The sequence below is a fragment of the Cyprinodon tularosa genome, unplaced genomic scaffold, assembly GCF_016077235.1.
Source record: "Cyprinodon tularosa strain WSP-4 unplaced genomic scaffold, ASM1607723v1 ctg753, whole genome shotgun sequence".
Taxonomy (NCBI): Eukaryota; Metazoa; Chordata; class Actinopteri; order Cyprinodontiformes; family Cyprinodontidae; genus Cyprinodon; species Cyprinodon tularosa.
This window is the reverse complement of record NW_024039511.1, coordinates 297194-317383: the sequence shown is the minus strand read 5'-3', so window position 1 is coordinate 317383 and position 20190 is coordinate 297194. Positions and strand designations below refer to the sequence as shown.

General features: G+C 36.8%; 2 protein-coding genes across 2 annotated transcripts; one reads left to right on the top strand and one right to left on the bottom strand.

Moving 5' to 3' along the window:
- The first annotated feature begins 228 nt into the window (after positions 1-228).
- LOC119773254 (dnaJ homolog subfamily A member 3, mitochondrial-like) lies at positions 229-8404 on the top strand. Its single transcript, XM_038270169.1, has 12 exons — positions 229-473; positions 2804-2940; positions 3054-3137; positions 3248-3457; positions 4854-5006; positions 5090-5237; positions 5402-5466; positions 5602-5730; positions 6011-6126; positions 6760-6854; positions 7487-7618; positions 7752-8404. Exons 1-11 carry the CDS (start codon positions 269-271, stop codon positions 7603-7605), a joined length of 1461 nt encoding a protein of 486 aa, XP_038126097.1. The 5' UTR covers positions 229-268; the 3' UTR covers positions 7606-7618; positions 7752-8404.
- Positions 8405-9079: 675 nt separating this feature from the next.
- Positions 9080-10168, bottom strand: tmem187 (transmembrane protein 187). The gene has a single exon (XM_038270182.1). The coding sequence runs from the start codon at positions 10069-10071 to the stop codon at positions 9286-9288; it is 786 nt and encodes a 261-aa protein (XP_038126110.1). The 5' UTR covers positions 10072-10168; the 3' UTR covers positions 9080-9285.
- Positions 10169-20190: the final 10022 nt, after the last annotated feature.

Here is a 20190-nt window from a genome sequence, read left to right as displayed (position 1 = left end):
CAAAAAAACAAAAAAAAACAGTGAATTACAACCTCACTCCTGGTATATTCCTTGCCAGAACTGAAACGTTCAAACTGCCATGAAAACGGTTTATGATAAAACTTGTTACATTTTGAATTAGGCTTACGTACAAACTGATTTATTTAATCTCATTTTATTTATTATAACTTTTTATTTTCTATTTATTTTTATTTTGAAAGGCCATTTCCGCTTTACCCCTCTTGAGCATGCGCACTTCTACTAACGAACAGCGGTAGTGCCGAAAAACATGGCGTGCCCCGCTAGCCGGCTGACTACACGCTTGCTGGGAACTTCAGTTTGTCCCGGCCCGTTCAGCAGCCGTGTTGTCGCCACTTCAAGGAGACATGGAGGAGCTCTCCAGGCGGCAGCCTGTCAGCCTCACCGGGGAGGGATAGCAGCCAGCCTGAGCTCCTGGGCTCCCCGTCATTCGGTGACATTGAGGGCTCTGACAGGTGAGAAGACTTGCATAACCGCAAACAAATAGTAAAAGAGACTAACAAAGTAGTAGTTTTAATAAAACCTGGAGGCGGCTTTGATCTCCAGGGAGTGGAATGACGTGTGTTGTTTCTCTGCATTTATCAAGTCAGCTAACCTTGGTGTAGAGATGATGCAACAGCTGCTGTGAAAGTTCTGGTAGAAAACCCTGAAGGGTCTGCATCACCTCTACAGCTGGCCATTAAACCCCTCTGACATCAGAGCAGATCAGAAACCCTCTGCATCTGCAGAAAATGCAGGGCTGCCAACTTTTCACCAAACCTTGGGGGGAGATTTTGAAATAGTTTGGACAGGAAACCCTGTCAGGGTGAGATGAGGATAGGTGCTTCAGAGGATTGAACTGAAACAAAGTGGCAAAATGGGGCATTTTTATAGCACAGTAAATATTACTGAGTAACAATAAGTGATCTGTAGTTATGTGGAACACTTTTTTTTCACAATATACATTATTTTCTACATTCTGGTGATTTTTTGAGAATTGAAGTAAAGAAGAAAGGGCTCCACTAAAATACTTGCATCTTAAATATACTTTAAACTAAGAATTTCACAACTTAGTTCATTAATTATTATCTGCAGTTCAATCAAATTAAACAATGGGAAACTAATAAGCTATTACTGGATTACTGGCTGGGATACTGGAACCAGAGCAATCGAAGCCTATGCAAACTACACTGTATGAGTATTTTGTTATAGGCTAAGGATTAAAAAGCTTTTTTCATTATGTGATTAGTTTTCATACCATTTGAAAAAAACAGTTAAATAATTCAGACTTTCTAGGAGGCTGTAGATTTTATAAAAACTCACCAAGACAGGAGACAGCTCTTCTCTGGATGTTTCAGTTTGGAAGGTGTGATGGAAATTAAGTTTTTAAACATATTTAATGTAACAAAATAAAGATAAATGAATATGATAAGTAATAATAAAAGAAGAACATCGTTGTGGTTCCTCCTCTATGAATCCAGGATAACTGAGTTGTTCCGCACATCCTCTCTGGATGTGGTTGGTCTTTTCTTGGGTGGCTGATCTTTAGAAAAATAAAAAGTAATGATTCTTTTTCTTTTTGTGGACCTCCTATGGGTTTGAGAGGCAAACCTGGAAGCTTTAAGAATTGATATTTGTGTTGGTTTAATTACTCCTAAATGCCAACAGGAGATTATTAAACTAGACTGTGCAATAATTATTTAACTTGTGAGTAAAACATGGACTTAAACTGGGATTTTAACCAGGTAAAGAGAAACAAACCATTTAATGTTATCCTACCCTCAGTCTCCACTTCAATAATTTAGGCTAGCTGCTGTATTTTTTATTCATATTTACTCAAGCACTAGATTGCTTAAAAATCTTCAATAATTTACAAAGAGAATTGTCCTAGTCCAGATGAGACAAGATAAAAATTAAAATGACATACCTCGTAACAACTGTCTTTTTTCAATACCTGGCACAGTGGTAATCTGGACTCGATATGAACCTGGCATGTCCTCATGTGTTAGCATTGTTAAATTAACAACGCAGACTGGATTTTGATCATCATGGTATTTTTATACATAAATAGGTGGAACAGATCTGAGTTTTAAGGTCTCGCTTTTTAGGGTGAGAAATTGGGAATATGGAATAAGAGTATGTGATGACACTGGGATGGGTGAGTCTCACTCCCAATTGGTGAGAGTTGACAGCCCTGGAAATGTAATGTACAAACATCTAGGGATCTATAAATAAAAATACAAAAACATTTTCTGTTTAAACAAGCTCTTTGTGACTTGAGATATACCAGGATATAGGATAAAGCTGTCTGCTCATTACATGTTATGACATGACTAAAAATATGACTTTATGTCACTGTAATTTGATCAAAGCACTCATAGGTCCATTTGTTGTGGCAACATAATTTTTTTTTTATTCACTTTTGTAAGGTCCACATTTGTGTGACCACTTTTACTCTCATTTTTTGCTGCTGTAACACCACAATTTCCCCATTGTGGGACAATAAAGAGATTTTCTATTCTAAATGTATATATGTGCATATATCATTAATAAATATATAAGATAATTAAGTTATTAATTATGGTTTGCCATATGTAGAGAATTAATCATTCAAATGGTTCCCATTTTTTATGTTTTTTAGGAATCTGGTTATTTATTTCTATTATCGGGAGGCTTCCAAATCAGTTTGATAATGTTTCTGTAGAAGTATTAAACATTCATAGGTTTTTTTGTTTTTTTTTAAATGCACAATAAAAGCCTTTAATCACCTTTTATTTTTATTTTGTCTTTTTATGCTCCATTACAGGCGTGAAATGTCCCCATGGCATGAGCTGCCACTCTTTCCACACCAGCTGCAGATTGCAAAACAAGCAGGACCTCTATGAGATCTTGGGTGTCGCTCGCAGTGCCTCCCAGAAAGAAATCAAAAAGGCTTATTATCAGGTCTAAAACACATTCAAACACTTTTCCAACCCTAAAACAAACTTTAATACAAAGGTTATTACATTTAAATTGTGTTTTTTTGCCGTTACTTTTACACATTTATCATTTTTCAGCTGGCGAAAAAGTACCATCCAGACACAAACCCAGATGATCCAGAGGCAAAAGAGAAGTTTGCCAAGCTGGCTGAAGCATATGAGGTACAACATGTCTCCATTTCTTTAGAGTACATATTTAGAATTCAGTTATTGAAAAGAGAGCTTGCAGGTTTAGTTAACAATTTATCCCTTTCATGTGTTTATTTCTCCAGGTTTTGAGCGACGAGGTGAAGAGAAAACAGTATGATACCTACGGAGCAGCAGGCTTTGACCCGAGTCGAAGTGGAGCGGGCCATCAGCAGTACTATAGGGCAGGGGGGACCACTATTGATCCTGAAGAGCTCTTCAGAAAGATTTTTGGAGAGTTTGCTGGGGGGATGGGCTTTGGAGACATTAACAACATGTTTGACCAAAGGCCTGAGGTAACTAATGATATTGGATTAAATACCAAGATGCAGTGGCTCTCATTGTTAAAGGGGGGGGGGACGTTTTTTTGTGATATAAAACATGAGACCATATTGAATGCTTCTCAAACCTTTTCCATCATTGATTTGGTAAATATTCTGCAGTATGCATATAAGCAGATCTATTTGAGGACAAAATAAAAAACTGGGCTTAGTTTTCATCTAATTAAGTATTTGTTTAATAATTAACTGAAATATATATACTGTAAAACATGAAAGAACAACCAACTTACAGCATTAATTAAAACAAAACTGCACAAAATGTATAAACATTTAGGATGGAAAACCTTCTTTGTCTGTATATATGCTCCAGTTAGATCTCCTCAAGTAGCATAATTTAGGCTTCAACTGGATTTAATTCGGTAAAACAATCTTCTATTAATTACATTTTGCTATACCATTGATTATATATATAAAAAATAAGCAACTAATTAATTGATTATCCAAATGATTAATAGTTGGAGCTATGGCTGAAAGGATTAATTAGGTTAATTGTGATTAATCTATTATTAGAACAATTGTCAAGTCATTCCCTAGAATCACTATCTAGAGCAGGGGTTTTCCTGGTCATATACACTAGTAAGGGAATCACGAGAAATTTAACTGGGAAAAAGGCCGAAAGAAAGAGCTGGGCTGCAAGCGATATTAAATTCATGCTGGTGCCATATGAAAAAAATTCTGGCTCATATTGTTGTCTTGCACCTTGCATGCATTTTAAAGAATCTAAACCACTATAAACTACATATGACATCTAAATTAATCTTTTTAATTTTTTCTTCTCCATTTTGATTATTCGAGAAGAATAAATGATAAAATAGGAAGATTCGATGGCTGCAGGCCTAGTTGGAGCCCTAGTCTGCCCTGCTGTAGTCCTGTAAAGATTGTGAGGCTCATCCTCAGGAGACCCTCAGGACTTTTGGCTAGCTTAGGTTATCTCTATCCATCCTTACTTTGTTCCACTGAGTATTGATTGCTGGTGAAATGTGCTTTATACCCTTCTGCAAACTGTTAAATGTGTACAGTGAAATGATGTTCTTTCTCTGTACACTATGGCCTCAGAAAAGAATGTAAATGAGCAAAAGTCTTCAAAATCCTTCAAGGAGAGTCAAACTTTCTAATAAAGTACATATACTCCTCCTTTCAATTTGTTTTAGTGAAGTTTTACCAGGTATCTAATAAATAAGTCACTTTAAGTTCTGAAATGATTCACCATGAGTCTTCTGCATACTTTTGAGATCCACTGTGTCCTTACCTTTAAAGCTTAAGTTGTGGAAAATAACTTTTTTAGTAACATTAAACAAAATAATTGTTTTAAAATGTGCTTTATAGTGAATCCTCCTCTGTTCTCCTACAGTATGTAATGGAGCTCACCTTTTCTGAGGCAGCGAAGGGAGCAAGTAAGCAGCTGAGTGTGAACATTGACGACAACTGTCCAAGGTGCGATGGGAGGGGCAATGAGCCGGGGACTCGGGTGTCTCAGTGTCAGTACTGCAACGGGACAGGTGTGGTGAGTTTTGGACTACATTCAGAGCCCTTTAAGCCCCTCAGGTTGAACCATCACTGAGAACTTATCTGTCCATCCTGCTGTAGGAGACCATCAGCACCGGTCCTTTCATGATGCGCAGCACGTGTCGGCGATGCAGTGGGAAAGGGAGCATCATAAACACGCCCTGCGTTTTGTGCCGAGGGTCGGGCCAAACCAAAAAGAGGCAGACTGTGACGGTGCCGGTTCCTGCAGGTGGGTTCTCACCTTCTGATGATCAATAAATGAAATTAATATGTTTGTAAATCTTTGTCTTGATTGAAAAAACCTTTCTTTTGAGATTCCTCGCCTGTGTTTAGCTCGTGTTCAGCTAGGCTAGCATCAAGTTTGAAGCCTCTAATGTGCTGGTTTTTTTGCAGGTGTGGAAAATGGTCAGACTGTGCGCATGGCAGTAGGATCAAAAGAAATTCTTATAACATTTAGGGTAAGTTTTTAACAAAGACCGATGTCTTTTTAAAAACTTTTTTGCTGTTATATAATGAATCATATTTTGCTTTTCTATAATAAAGTGCGTCAGTCAATGCAGGATTTGTACACTGTGATACATTTAATCTTGCAGGTCCAGAAAAGCCTTGTATTTAGGCGAAACGGAGCAGACATCCACTCAGATGCTTTAATCTCTGTAGCCCAGGCCATACTTGGAGGCACAGCCACAACACAGGGCCTGTATGAGACCATCAGCATAGCGGTAAGTGAGCCATATACAGATTACCCATTAAGAATATCTGTGGAGCTTTTCACACATTGGACTTTAATGTGCCAGTTAAACTGTCTTTGATTTTACTCTTTGCTATCATGTTTGTGTGTTTTATGTGGTATGGTTACAATCTGCTTTCCTCTGTTTCCCCCAATATACACAGTTTCTTTGTGGGTGATAATTTAAAAAAATAAAGCTCAGGTTGTACTCCTTATATGGTTGTATACTCTGATCTCATAGACTTGATCAGCCCAACTGTTGTCTGTTTCAGATCCCTTCCGGATGTCAGGCTGATCAGGTGATCCGGTTACAGGGGAAGGGCATTCGGAGGATGAACAGCTACAGTTATGGAGATCATTATGTTCACATCAAGATTAAAGTGCCTACGTAAGATCCGTACATGTGTGTTGACCCCCATCAAGCTTCATTGTTCCGTTCAATTTTGATTTCGTCTTCCTTATCAAAGTAATATCAACTCTGTAGTTGATCAGATTATTGACTTGAATCGGGTAGTAATCAATGATGGGAGATAAAGGTGATGGAAAGGAGGCATTTAAAGCTGAAAACTTGGAGCTTATCATTAAAGATAAAGCAGCATAAACACCAGTGGAAATGTGCAAAAAGCTTTACATAGAGGGGGTTAAATAACATGCTTCAACCTACCATTTATTTACTTTTTAAATCAATTTTCCTCTTACATATTTTATCATCTTTGCCTGTTCATTTGATGCTTCAAATCTATATCTGTCATTGTAGGAATACATTTAGAGTTCCCTATTTATTACATAAACTTTGGGTCATTTTTATTCACAATCCTTCCAGGTCTGTGTTTTTAAATAAATAAATACAATGAACTTAGGAATAATTTTAATCATTATTATAGCCTTCTTTAATATGTCACCCTGACTTAGAAATATTAAAAAAAATGGTTCATTAACATGTTAATATTTTGAGAGGTTTGGTGAGAATTGGTTTCATTTGGTTCATACTGCCTTCTCATGTTGTCTCCTTTTCCTGCAGGAAGTTAACTCGAAGGCAGCGTTCGCTGCTGCTAAGCTATGCAGAGGAGGAGACCGATGTTCAGGGGTCTGTCAACGGTGTCAACCCTTCAGCAGGTCAGTAAGATGGTTCCGATGTATTAGTATAAATAAACCTGTATAATGTCGTCTCAAACCTAAAATGACTTTTAACTGACTAGTATATCGATTCCAACACCCAGCTACACCCTTTTTTGGGGGGGGGAGTTGGATATTTGGAAGAATCTGCAATAAAAATATTAAACAAGCAGGATTGTTAAGTTAGAGGCATGACAGACCAGTTAATATGATGCTTCTATTTGCAGATTTTCCACACTAAAATGAAAAGCATTAAGCATCAGAAACTTTGATCTGATGTTTCAGACTGTCCTCAATAAATGTCCCTGTGTTTTAAAGTCTAGTTAAAGTTGCTTTTCCGAATTGTTAGCCAGATTTTTCGTACTGAAATAATTTGCCTTCTTTGGTATAATATTCAACCTTCTACAATTTATAAAACACATCTGTTTGTTTTGAGACATTATTACACTAAGCAATAGTGTATAACCAGTGATGTATGATAGTGAACAATCTTTAAAAGGACATTTGACAGTTTTATCTTTTGAATTCTTATCAGAGGTAAACCATTTGGTCCAAATCAAGCTTTAGTGATCCAATGTTGTTGAGATCTGCCATGTTGGTCCCTCCCCTAATAAAATGTCTTCTCTGTCCAGGAGGGGGCAGCAGCACCTCAGACTCCAGCACAAAGTCGACCTCATCTAAGGAGGAGCCGCAGGACAAACAGAAGGAGGAAGGAGGTTTCTTTTCCAAACTAAAGAAAATGTTTAGCTAACACGCAGCAGCAGGTCAGATATTTAAAATCCTCCCCTGACAGAATGATGGATGTTAAAATTATTATTTTAACCAACATTAGCAACACAGGAACAAAGGTCTGGTGTGGCTGTGCTTATTTTTACTCTTCCCATTCTAATTTTGCAGATGACACAAAGGAAGAAACAAATCTGCACCTACAGACTGGACGGCCGAAACGCTTTCTGTGAAAATGAAGCCTAGAATGGTTCGGCCCATGTGGCGTTTGTTGTTTGTAGGAAGAAGTACTGAAATATCTAAAGCAGATGTTGGCAAACTGGCGTGGTCTATCTATCCACACACCCACTCATATTTCACTACAGACAGAAAGTGGAAAAGGAACTCAAGATCAATAAAGCAATGGAAGAAAGTAGAGGCAGCTGAGAACTGTTGCGCTCTTGTTGAAGCAGCTTCATAGATGGAAATACTTCATTGTGACAACTTCCTACAAATAAACTGTATAAATGAGAAGCTTATTAAAACATGAACGCTCGTCTAATTTCATGGTTCTACTTTAAATATTGCACATCGTTTTACCCTAATGTAGATTAGATATGATGAAATAATTTATCCCATAATATGTTTAAGCCCAAAGGAACATCCATTCCACACAAGTGTTTATATAGAAATAGTTTATAGGTATATGTTGTTTTTTCTAAGGCTGCGGTTTACACTTAAATCATAAGCTTCAACCATTCAAATGTTTTTATTGTAATGAGTTAAGTTTTTTTTCTGTTGCAAAGACTTATAAGAAATAAAACTGAAAAGGAAAGTTCAGTTACCATTTGTATCTCCTTTACTGTAGAGTGTCTGACTTTGACTTTTTTCGGGGAAAGAAGAGGATTTAACAGCACTATTTAAAATAAACCTGACAGACATTTTTGTGTGTAACAGCCATGGCCTCAAAGTGAGGCCATGATTACAGGATTACTGGATGATGAGCTTCGTCAGTGTGGAGCAAGCTAGGACAAATAAAGAGACCACAGGGAGAAGCCGCAGGGTTTTTAGCTTAGAAAACAAAAAAGAACCAAATAAATCGGTTAGACCACACAATATTACCTTGAGGAGCACCCACTTTTTCATAGAAGTGAAGTGAAAATCTCAGACTGGACTTGCTGTCCAGCGATGCACTGGATGGTTCTGCTGGGGATGGCAGGTTGAGAAGATCCTGATAAACTTTGTTTTCAGTTAATTCCTTCTGATCACACACAACCAGTTTTAATGTTAAAGTCTGAAGTCTGTACTCGTTTTACCCTCAAAATTAATTTTATGATAAATGTTATCCATCCATTCATCCATTTTCTGTGGTGCTATTAATTTAGACACTTTCCACACACACACACACACACGTGTGTGTGTATATATATATATATATAAACTTCTTTCTAAACTGATGCTACATGAAAAATGTAAAGAGTTATTACAAACCAGAAATGATACCATTAAAGAGAAGCCTATAACATGACTGTTTTATTAGGATTAAGGCCTATTGGAGGTTAATCAGGAGGTAAGCTATCTGCAGGTTTAAATGAATGTTGGTGAAGTTGCTGTGTTATGTACCGTATGTTACTGGTATCCCTCAACTGCTGAGGAGCATCTTTTTAATCTCACACATTTCTATAATGACAATAAAGGCACTACTGCAAGAGATTCATTATTCTGATCATTTCCGCTGTGCTGCAGATTTCCTCTGTGCCTTGTCTGTTAATGCAGTCAGGAAACAGAAGCTGTAATGAAACTGCAGCACGTCACACACTTTGGACCAGAAGTGTCCCGTCAGTCTCTGGAAGATCCAGTGCTGAGCCAGCCAGTGATCCAACAGCTTTAGCACCACGAATCCGGCACAGGACATCACTGCCAGCTGGAGGTAGCCCATTGTGCGCGCGTCCCCGCGCGTCAGTTGCACGCGAATCCCTGTGTACAGAGCTATGGCCACGTGACATCCCAGTGCCACCTCGAAGCCTTGAGCGTGAGCAAGGGCCAGTCCGTAGCTGGCAACGGAGCAGAGTTCAATGACCGCTGCGCGTGCCGGGCGCCACTTCCCTGGCGCGCGCTCTATGTAGTCAATCCACGCAGGAACCCACGCAAAGATCGGCAAAGTGAGCCACTGGTCCAGCACCGCGGGAGCGCGCCGGAGCGTTGCGAGGCGCGTCCACTGTACCGGTGCGTAAAAAACAGCCATGAGGGCAAAGACTTGCCTCAGGTAGCAGCTTTGCTCCGTTTCATTAGCGGCTTTGCTCCAGAGCAGCCAGTACAGTCCCATGAAGATATAACCAAGGTTAACCACACAGTTGAAGGGCATTGCTAAAAACGCAGGCAGGTTTTCAGCCCTGTTTTCTGCATAATGCTCATAGTTCAAGTCCACTTCAACTTCACTGAACAGGTTCGTATTTGCCAGAGCAACACAAAATATGAAAATCGCCATTACGTGAAGCAGAGCCGACCTCATTCTTCCTATAAATGGCAAATATATTCCATCAAAAAAATGGACAGAGTGAATAATGCTGACACTAACAGGCTTTAGGATCAAACGCAGCAACCTTGTTTATTTCCTTGTTTCAGAGTCATGTGTTTTGTTTCCAGGTTTTGGATTGGCTGTGTGGCACTCATACTGTCCCCCGATGGTCCGCCATATCTTTTTTTTTAATTGCAGTTTATTAAAAAAAAACTTTTTTTAATTAAAGTTATCTTATAAATACATAGTCCGTTAATGAATCAATGCAAACTATTGAGTTTCCTTAAATATGAAACTTTTTAATTTTCAGTCTGGATGATTAGTTGAAGTTGACTATAAAAGAGTTGTGAATTGGGCTACATAAATAAACTGATTGAAATTTAACTTAAAACAACCCTGAAAAGCTGCAGCCTTCTTGCCATCATAAAATGGCTCATGTAAAAAACCCAGTTTTTTATGCTTGTCATTATTAATGATACGTTCTCACTTCATCTTCTGCTTTCATAAATATATGGAGGACCAATCCTGCCTTGATTAAAGTAAAATTTATTGGAGTCCCTCAGTCGGATCAAACGTTTGCTAGATCCCGCTGACTCCGCAGAGCTTGAATATCCAACTTCAAACCAACTTCACCGCGGTCGTTATTGACTGAGATAAGAAGATGGGCCGCTTCCTCCGGATTCTGAAAAACTGCATTGTCGACATCTGTGTCCACATGCGCCGCTAACTGAAACACACGGTCTGTCAGAGCATCCAAACGAAAAATAATAAAGTCAATACTTATAACGTTAACCCTCTAATACACCCCCCCCTCCCCCCCCCCTGCATAATGAGGCCATGGAAGAAATCAATAGGGTAAAAAAATACAAGGAAAGAATAAACCAGAAAAAAATATAACATGCACAAAAATAAATACTTAAAGAAATAAGCAATAAATAAGTAAAGTTGAAGATTATAACGGACAATAAATAAATAAAGTAATTATTACAAAGGGGAAAAAACAAAGAAGCTAATTAAAAGAGATATATACATTTATGTCTTAATCTTATCTTAATTATTGTATTTTTAGTGGGGAAGTAATTGTATGCTTATTTATTTTTGGAGCATTTATTTATTTTTAATTATGGCAGGATCGGTCCTCCATAAATGAAAAGCCAGATAAAGAAACTAATAAAGTAGGACTACTCAAAGAAGAAAAAAGGTATTTGTAATACAAATAAATTACCACAGGTGGCAGCATTTAGTTTGCAATCGCTTTTCTGTTTTCATAATCACAGCTACAATAACCATTTTGCTCTACATGCTTTATAAGCTGGGCTCTTTGTTTAATGTGTCTAAACAATCATATGATTACGTACACAGGTCTGACCACAACTCGAGCTTTATAAAAACATTTAGGCAAAGCAGATTTTTTTAAACAAAAAGACCTAGAAGTAAAGGAAAAGTAAAACTTTAAATATCACTGCACACAGATTACAGCAGTTGCTTTCTAATGGAAGTTTCAGTAAAAATACGCTCAACCTGTTGAGAATATTTTGATCGGAGGTATATTTTCATCACTTATCAACAAAGAATAATATCTGTAGTATTTCTAGTATTTAGGTGGAACAATGTTGCGATGTAATTTATTCAGGTTCTCAAAAATCAAAATAAAATTAAAATTTCTGGAATTAAATTGCATCTCTGTACTTCTTTTAAGCTTGTATAGATAACAAAATCCTGTATGGAACATCTAGCTATAAGTAAGTTAAGCAAGTCAAGCATATTGAAATAAAAGGCAACTTTTAGTTATAAAAAACTTTGAAAATGGTTTCCGTATTGAACCCATTTATGTGAAAGTTTATACACTTGTAGTGCTGCAGTATATCAAATCCCACTGAGTGCAGGATCAATCAACTGTTTTCTAGCATCGGTATCACTCACTGACTTAATCACATTCCTCATTTCCAACGTTTGGGTGAAACTTTCACAGAAAACAATGAAATTCAAACTGTTGATGTTTGAATGAAAAAGACCTGTCAAAAAGTTTCTGGAAGCAACTAAACCATTATGGACTGAGTCATCTGGACTGACCACTGTGGCCTTGACTATACAAGCTCAGGAATAAACATTAAAATGAACTCATTTGTTGTATTTGATAGATACATGAGAGCAGCTACACATGACTTGCCATTGGGCAAGAAAGAAACACCAAACTTGCAAAGCTGTGTTACATGATGACAAGCTGACATGTGGTGTTAATCATGACTGAATTTTTACTCCTTTCTAAATCAGAGGTGGTTTATTTTTCCAATCAGAATCTTAAATCTTGTCGTCTAGTCAAAGTTCCCCGCCTGATGAGCTTAAACAGACACACATGTGGAAGCTAAGTAGCCAGAGTGTCAAAAGCTCAGACACTTAAAATTCTTTGGTAGTCTTTCAAGTCATACTCTTTAAACCATAACACAAAGAGGCCAACATTACATCTTTATTTTATCAGTTTATGGTCGAACGTAACGACAAACTGAACTGGAGCTTAGGAAAACAAAAAGTATCAGTTCTACTGATTTCACTTCAGACATTGTATTCGCCAATCATTAAGGACTGCTTAAATGTCCTTTCATTTTAAGGTCTTTAAGATGGTCGCCATTCCACCATTCCCAGTTCTAGTGAAGTCATGATAGCCATAAAGTTAATTAAATCCAGCTTATTTATATATTACCAATTCACAATATCTTATTTCAAGATAAGCATAAATCAATTATGTTCATAGTTTGATATACATTACAACGAATATCTGAAGACAACAAAAATCACATGTGGCGTTCCCCAAGGGTCCATTTTAGTGTCCATCCTATAAATATCTACATACTCCTCCTAACTTTGAGATACCATAACTATCCAGACAACACACAGCCATACATTATGATGTCACCATATGACTATGAAGCCATTAATGTGCTTGGTAAATAGGTAGGAGAAATCAATATGTCAGTTTACCAGCATTTAACCAAAAGTAATAATTTTTAAATAGAAGGAAAACCATTCAAAAGCTTCAAATAATATAACTAAAACCACCAATCAGGCTCAAAATCTGGGTTTAGTGATGGACTCAGACCTGAATCTTCAGAGGCACGTAAAGAAAGTAACAAAGTCAACCTTCTATCACCTAAAGAAGGATTACATGTCTAACATCTCAGCAGGACCTTGAAAAACTAAATCATGCATTCATGTTTAGTAGAATCCAGGGTAATCAATTAAAAATCTGCGGGGTCCGAATAAAGAAAATCAACAACCAGTAAAGGTCTAGAGACATTTTTAATTATAATCTGTTACTTTAAACAGAATTTAACACTGAAATAAAAAGCAGGTTTTACGGCATCCATGTTATACATTGAATTTTTAAATAATAAAATATATATAAAAAATGTTTTTTCCATTTTAAACTCTAAAGTGTCTTTTGAAGTAGAGAATCGTCAGTTCATACACTTCTTTTATAAAATATAATAAAATATAAAAATATATTTTTTCCTTTTTCCTGGCTCAATGAGAGCAGTGGGCTTTAAGCTGCCCTGAAAGGCTTTAAACCTGGTTTTGAATGGCGACAAAGCCATTCTCAAGCACATATCAAGGTGCTCATTTTGAGCCTGGATCGATATTTATTTTTGATTATATTCATGGTGGAGAATCCTGCTTCACAGCAGTAACATACTCAAAATGTGCAGGGTCATCTTTGAGCACACCATTTCTCTTCGTCTTGTCCTTCTTTCCCATCACCCGGCTTGCCACAGGTTTGCCTTCTGTGTCTAGAAGGGGCTCGAAGGAGTGACCCAAACTGACACAGCTCATTGGCTAACATATAGCCTGGTCCCGGCGCTCCGGACGGCTTTACCGTATTAACAGGAGAAACGGTGCAAGTAAAGTTAGACACTGTCATCCGACAACATGCTGTAATTTATAAATTTTTTAAATCGGGTTGGTCCGGATTAGCCATAATCAATTACTGCAATGTCTTCATGAGGGTCCCTAAAAAGATGATCAGACACCTACAGTAGATCGAGAATGCTACTGCCCATGTCCTCACTAAAACTTAGAAAGTGGAACACATTACCCCAGTTTTGAAATTGTAACATTTGCTCCCTATCTCTTAGAAAACAGACTGAATTTTTTTTTGTTCTATAAATCATTAAACAGCTTAGCTCCAAAATATGTCACAGCAGTGGCCCAGAACTTTATTCCTTGAGGGCAGGTATCCTGAAATTTTTAGATATATGCCCCACCCTACACACTCAAATGAGCTCATACAATGTGTTTGTGAGAGTCACATCTAAGCCTAGGTTCACATTCCAGGCCTTGATGCTCAATTCTGATGTTTTTGTAAAATCTGATTGTACTGTGTGGTTGTTCAAATTTCCCAAAAAGTGACTTTTATGTGATCTCCTGCAAGAACTGCAGTTACACAACTTAAGTGTCCAGCATGCACAGAAGAGGGCAATGACGTCACAAGTAGGAAGAGTACTCTGTGTTTATGGAAGTACACATGGATGCTACTGCCGGAGTAGGTACCAGATCTACTCGGGTAGTCAGATCTGATCTGGGCCCTGCCCCTTCTTATAACGTCATCATATGTCAACGCCAATTGGACAAACTGTACTGCACCTATTTCTTAAGAATAAGATCTCTTTTTTAGTCTAAACACATTATTACATATATTTGCAATTATTTTACATTTAATTGCCAATCTAAAGTAGCAGAAAGTAGAAAACAATCATAGTCACTCATGAAGAAAAGTATTGCATTAAGACTGAGCTCTGCCATTTACCAAGGTGACACCAAAAGGCTTCTTCTAATTCTCTTTATTAAGATCTGAGGGCAGGTACTCAGAGATTCAGTTCCATACAGAAACCCCACATTCATATCTTTAGGTAACACAGAGTACATGTCAGACTTAATAATATTACTTTAGCGATAGTTTCAAGGTGTTGCTTTATTGTACGTCTCATACCATGTCTTTCGGTTGTGCTGTTCTTTTTTCATCTCGTTACAGGTGATGAAGCAGACTGAAAATGTTTTGTCATTATCTCCTTTCTATCTCCTTTCTTTCATCTTTTCTCTTTTATTTCTTTTTTCTTTTTCTTCTTCTGTTTTTCTGCTCTATTTACATTGCAGTGTCCATATAAACTGTAAAACTCCCTGCATAATTACAATAAAGCAATTTATATGCATGAAACAAGTGTAGCAGTATGGCAATTGCCATACTGCTACACAAAGATCTGAGGGCAGGGGAGGAAAATGGAACATCTTAAATAAATGACTTTTGTAGAGATTTTAGACAAAGGAAACAGCTATTCTACTTGTAGAAAATGAACGGTTGTTGTTTAAAGAAAGTTCAAAGTAGTGTAACTTAATAAGGCTAACTGACCGAGCTAAAATAGGCTAACCTGCTGTCTACTGAGCGCAGCTAACTACAGCACTACCCAGCTCTCCCTCTTTTTAACATGGTCAGGTGACCAGATTCCTGAAATCCAATCAGGGGACATTTCCAGCTTGTAAAAATAAATACGTATCATCAAAATTAAACTAGGGAATGGGGACAGTGATGCTTTCATCCAGTTTTAGATATTGCTTTTATATATAAACAGCAAAAATTTTGAATCCAGGAATGTGCCTCACCTATTCCTAAGTTTAATAGAATCTATTAAAAATTGTCGTTATTAGTGCCATCTGGTCATTCAGTCTTCTCTGTCTCTGCCCATCTTCTTTTCTTTGTAGCTGGCTTCTACTTTTCCATCTATTTTACTTATTCTAAGTAGATTTTTCTTCTATCCTTCTCTTTAACCATTCTTTCCATCACTTCTCCCATTTTCCTCCACTCTTATTTAATCTTATTTCTCTCTTTATCAATCTTAGACTGATCTATAACAGGGACATAATATAATCAAAATCCCTTCCAAACACATATCATCTCATCATACATATTATGATAATACTGATGATGATTATTATTAATACTTTTGTTGTTATCTCCCCTGATTAAATACTAAAAAGGCTAATCACAATATTTGGAGCTACAAGTAAAAAACCCTAATACATGAACATTAAAGAGGTGGTTATCTCTTCCTCCATCATTCTCAGATCATGCAGATCTTGTCTCATTCAGTTTTCCTTTTACTGCCTCTTACTTGTTATAATGAGGAACTTTCATAAATCCAAACTGAGTGGTAGAAAAGTAGACCGAAATCTATGCTCATAAATCACAACCATAAAACAGCTAAACAACTTATAACTCTACTTCCAATAACAAACTATCTGAAGATAAACTAAAGGTCACAGATCAGTTCTAAAACCATCTGCAGATGAAGCCCTGTTGATCCCTGGAAGACGGGAGATCAGTGCCTTACAAAGAGTTTTCAATCATTCTGTTTAATTTTATCTGAATCAGTTTACTCATGCCAGCTGCAGCCAATGGTCTGGCTTATTTTGTTGATTGGTTTAATGTTACATTTTTGGTACTCAACTTTAGTAAAGCAAAACAAAAAAGCCCTTTTTTTCCAGGCTCAATAATTGTACAGTGTTCTAACATTACGTGACACATAAACAAAAAACTGAGAACGTGCCTGGTATGTTAACATAAAATGTTAACAGTTATTCAGATAACTATAGAATAAATAACATGCAACCTCGGTCAAACTATGAACTTGCAACGTATAGTCCAGAAAATACGGTAATTCTTGTGCATTTCTATTTCAGCGTCGTCTTTTTTCATTAGACAGGTCAGCCTTTTGATTGAGGAAAAGGTCAATGACCTTTCTGGAACATTTTATGTGAGACTTCTGTTAATCAAGGCCAAAAGTTAATTATTGACTAAACATCTTGGTTTTCAAATCAACATCTATTTACTTTAAAAGTCAAAAAAGAAAATAGAAAAAAAGGACAAAAACCTTTGCATGATTAGAAAGTGGACATTTATCCCAAGTCTGCAAGACTTTACCAAAGTCAATAAAAGGCAATTAAGCTCTGGCAAGGGCAAGCAATTTAAAGACCTTATTTAACCTTGTATTGCAGTTAACGCCAGACATTAAACAACCTTTCAGCTATACAAACAGAGAAAAGATCCTGTCTGCCAATCAAGTGTAACTGACGTGTGGTTGCTGGGAGTAACTGGGAAACCCAAAATGGCATCAGGGGGAGGTCTAATTGTTTTTTTCCTCTTAGTCTATACGAGAAAAGGAATCTCACATCTTCTCACGGGTCAATACAAAAGGTTAAAATCAGAGTATGTCAGGTAATTGGACTTGTAGGGTACTCTTGTAGTACTATTGCACACCCATTGATAATTATTTATGGGAATTGCAATACATAAGTAAAAGGAATGAGTGCACAATGTAACCACCTATTTATGACAGATAGTTTTGCCGTATGTATGTCCATAGATGTTTTTGGCTGGAGTAACAACGTGGGACATTTAGGACCCCCCAGGTTTTAAAAAAAACACACTTAGCTGGAAGGGGTTTCTGACTGATAAATTAATTTTCTTCTCCATAGAGAACACCCATTCAGACATTTGCTTGGTTTCCTTTTAGTATGTTCCTATGTATCCTTTTTTTTTTTGAAGAGTTTTGATTTTAAAGGAGGACATGGAGTCAGTCCCATGAGAAGTTAAACAGGGTCTGATTTGGAAGACACTTTTTGGGGCTACACACTTTTCTTTTCTGGATTCATATTTCAATTATCATTACTTGGGTAAATGATATAGATTTAAATTTTATATAAACTGTATAATCTTTTATAAACACGATACCAGATAAATAAAATCTAAATTACTTTATTGTTTGTTAAAATCAGCTGACAAGAGTTAGAAGAAAAACTGTTCATTCAAACCATCAACTTTAGCTGTAAGGTATTTATGCTATGACACCAAAATCTGGTGTTTGAGTTTTTTTTTTTTTGAATTAGTATTTATTTTTTAAGTAGAGTATTCTCTCCAATAAATCATACTGAGCTTGAGCTTCTAAGCAAAAATGCAATGCACGCTGCATTTTTCTAGAAGCTTCACTTTTGGGTATGATTATAACACCAGATGAAAATTGCAAAAAAAATAAAAAAATAGAAAAAATTTTATTTTGGCCTTAATTTCTTATAATTTACTGTTGATTTATCTCACAATCCCAGAATAATCATTACATTTCGCAGCTGTTCCATGACAAAATGAAAAAAAGTGTAAATACTTAAAGGTAATCTGGGTGATTTTCGCAAATTTTTTGAAGACCCGCCCTCGCTACTTAAAAAAAATGAGAGCATGCATGAGCCCATTTCTCCTTGTGCACGCTCTGTTTAAAAGTTGTTGTTCTCATAGCTCATACAAGCTTACTGTGCCCGAATGTCCGCCCTAACCCCTTAATCCCGCAATCACTATATAGAGCGAAGACTATATAGTGGGCTCTATAGTGAACTCCGTTAACTTACCGATCGGATGGATGATCACTGCTTTTTGCCCCATTGGCCATGTAACTCCTCCTCCACTGCGTGGTGTCTGTGGCGTCTTTGTTATTAGTCGCCACTGTCGGGGAGTGACAGCAGGCCACTGTGGCACCAAATCCCACAATGCTTTGGGAGGAGAGCTCTCCTCCCAAAGCATTCCGGGATATTTCTGCCTCTTCTGAGGCCTTTCTTTTCTTCTCAATCACTTGTAGACTCTTTTTGGCTTATGACCTTCGGCCATTTTCAAAGAACCGCGTTGAGAAAGTTGAGCTTCAATGTCTGAAACTGTAGCTTACCACACATATGCACCTGAAAGTGTGCATGCGCAGAAAAAGTTAGGTAACTGGACGAGCGTATAGGATGGCCTTACGTAAACATATCAGCAGAATGATTGACAATTAGGAGGTCCACTTGTTTGGATGATCCACCCAGAAATAAAAGATCGTTCTCCATACATTTAAGATACTGTATGTAATTATCTTTCAAACTAACACCAAAGAGTAGCTGTCAGAAACTAAATTAGGTCTGCAACTAACAATCATTTTGCCAATTGATAAATCTGTAAATTTTTTTCCGATAAATAGTCAGAAAGCAAAATTTCTGTAAGGATTTTTTTTTTTTTTTTTACAGAATTTAAACCAGATGAAACTTTGCTCTTTGAGAAGTTCTGATAGAACATATTGAAGGACTAAGGGTTACTTTTAACTTAAATGCAGAAATTTAAATATTATTTTACAAATTCGATATAATTACTGCTATCGTGGGTTGCTCTGTCAGCTAAAGGTATGTTTCAGAGTCTCTGTACTCCTGCTAACGATTAATCGCTTACTGAATTAGTCGATTATTGAATGATCGATTAATTACAATAAAAGTTTCAGCTCTAAACTAAATAATTAAAACAGACGAAAAAACAAACAAACAAAAAAAAAAAAAACAGAAGAATACTTTACAAAAAAGTGACTTCTTCACATCCAATTAAATACAGGATGTGTCTTGTTTTGCAAAGTCTGATTAAATATTTCATTTTGAAGTGTTTAATATTCCTGCTTTTTTAAGGAATTGTTACAGGTTTTGTTGGTAGAAAGAGAATATTTCAGAATATAACAAAACTCTTTCGATCTTTGATCGATCCAAACACACACAGAATAATGAAATGCAAAATTATTTTTTATGAGATGCATTAAGGCACCGTGATAAAATCAACTTTTTTATATAATTGGGTCAGATTTTTAACATTGTCTAAGAAAAAGCCTTTTAAACATTCACTGGATTTAAGGTTGGCCTTCTCATTATATAGAAGTCCTCAAGATACTTTTTATCTTTCAAACACTAAAAACTAGTTCCAGCGACAGACTATGTGGCACAAAAGGGTAGACACAAAAGGAAAAATGAGTTAACCAAATTAGATTAGTACGATTCCCTCCATAAATACAGCTTCTAAACTCCAACATTTAAATCAAAAAGATGGATACCATAATCCCATGGATGGATCTGCTCCAAGTGACAGTCCATCTCTAAAACATGTTATTCTAATCCAGTATTTTAGTTGCACCGTGTTCATATCGGTGTAAGGCTAAAGGGTACCGTTGGTTTGAGCCTGTTTCCCATTTCCCCTCAATCAGGGGAACCTATCATCCAATTTCACCCTTCCCC

Coding starts and splice junctions, on each gene's coding strand:
- LOC119773254 (XM_038270169.1), top strand. CDS start 269: ATGGCGTGCCCCGCTAGCCGGCTGACTACACGCTTGCTGGGAACTTCA. Junction 5,731..6,010: donor ATGAGACCATCAGCATAGCG/GTAAGTGAGCCA, acceptor TGTCTGTTTCAG/ATCCCTTCCGGATGTCAGGC. Junction 6,855..7,486: donor CGGTGTCAACCCTTCAGCAG/GTCAGTAAGATG, acceptor TTCTCTGTCCAG/GAGGGGGCAGCAGCACCTCA.
- tmem187 (XM_038270182.1), bottom strand. CDS start 10,071: ATGAGGTCGGCTCTGCTTCACGTAATGGCGATTTTCATATTTTGTGTT.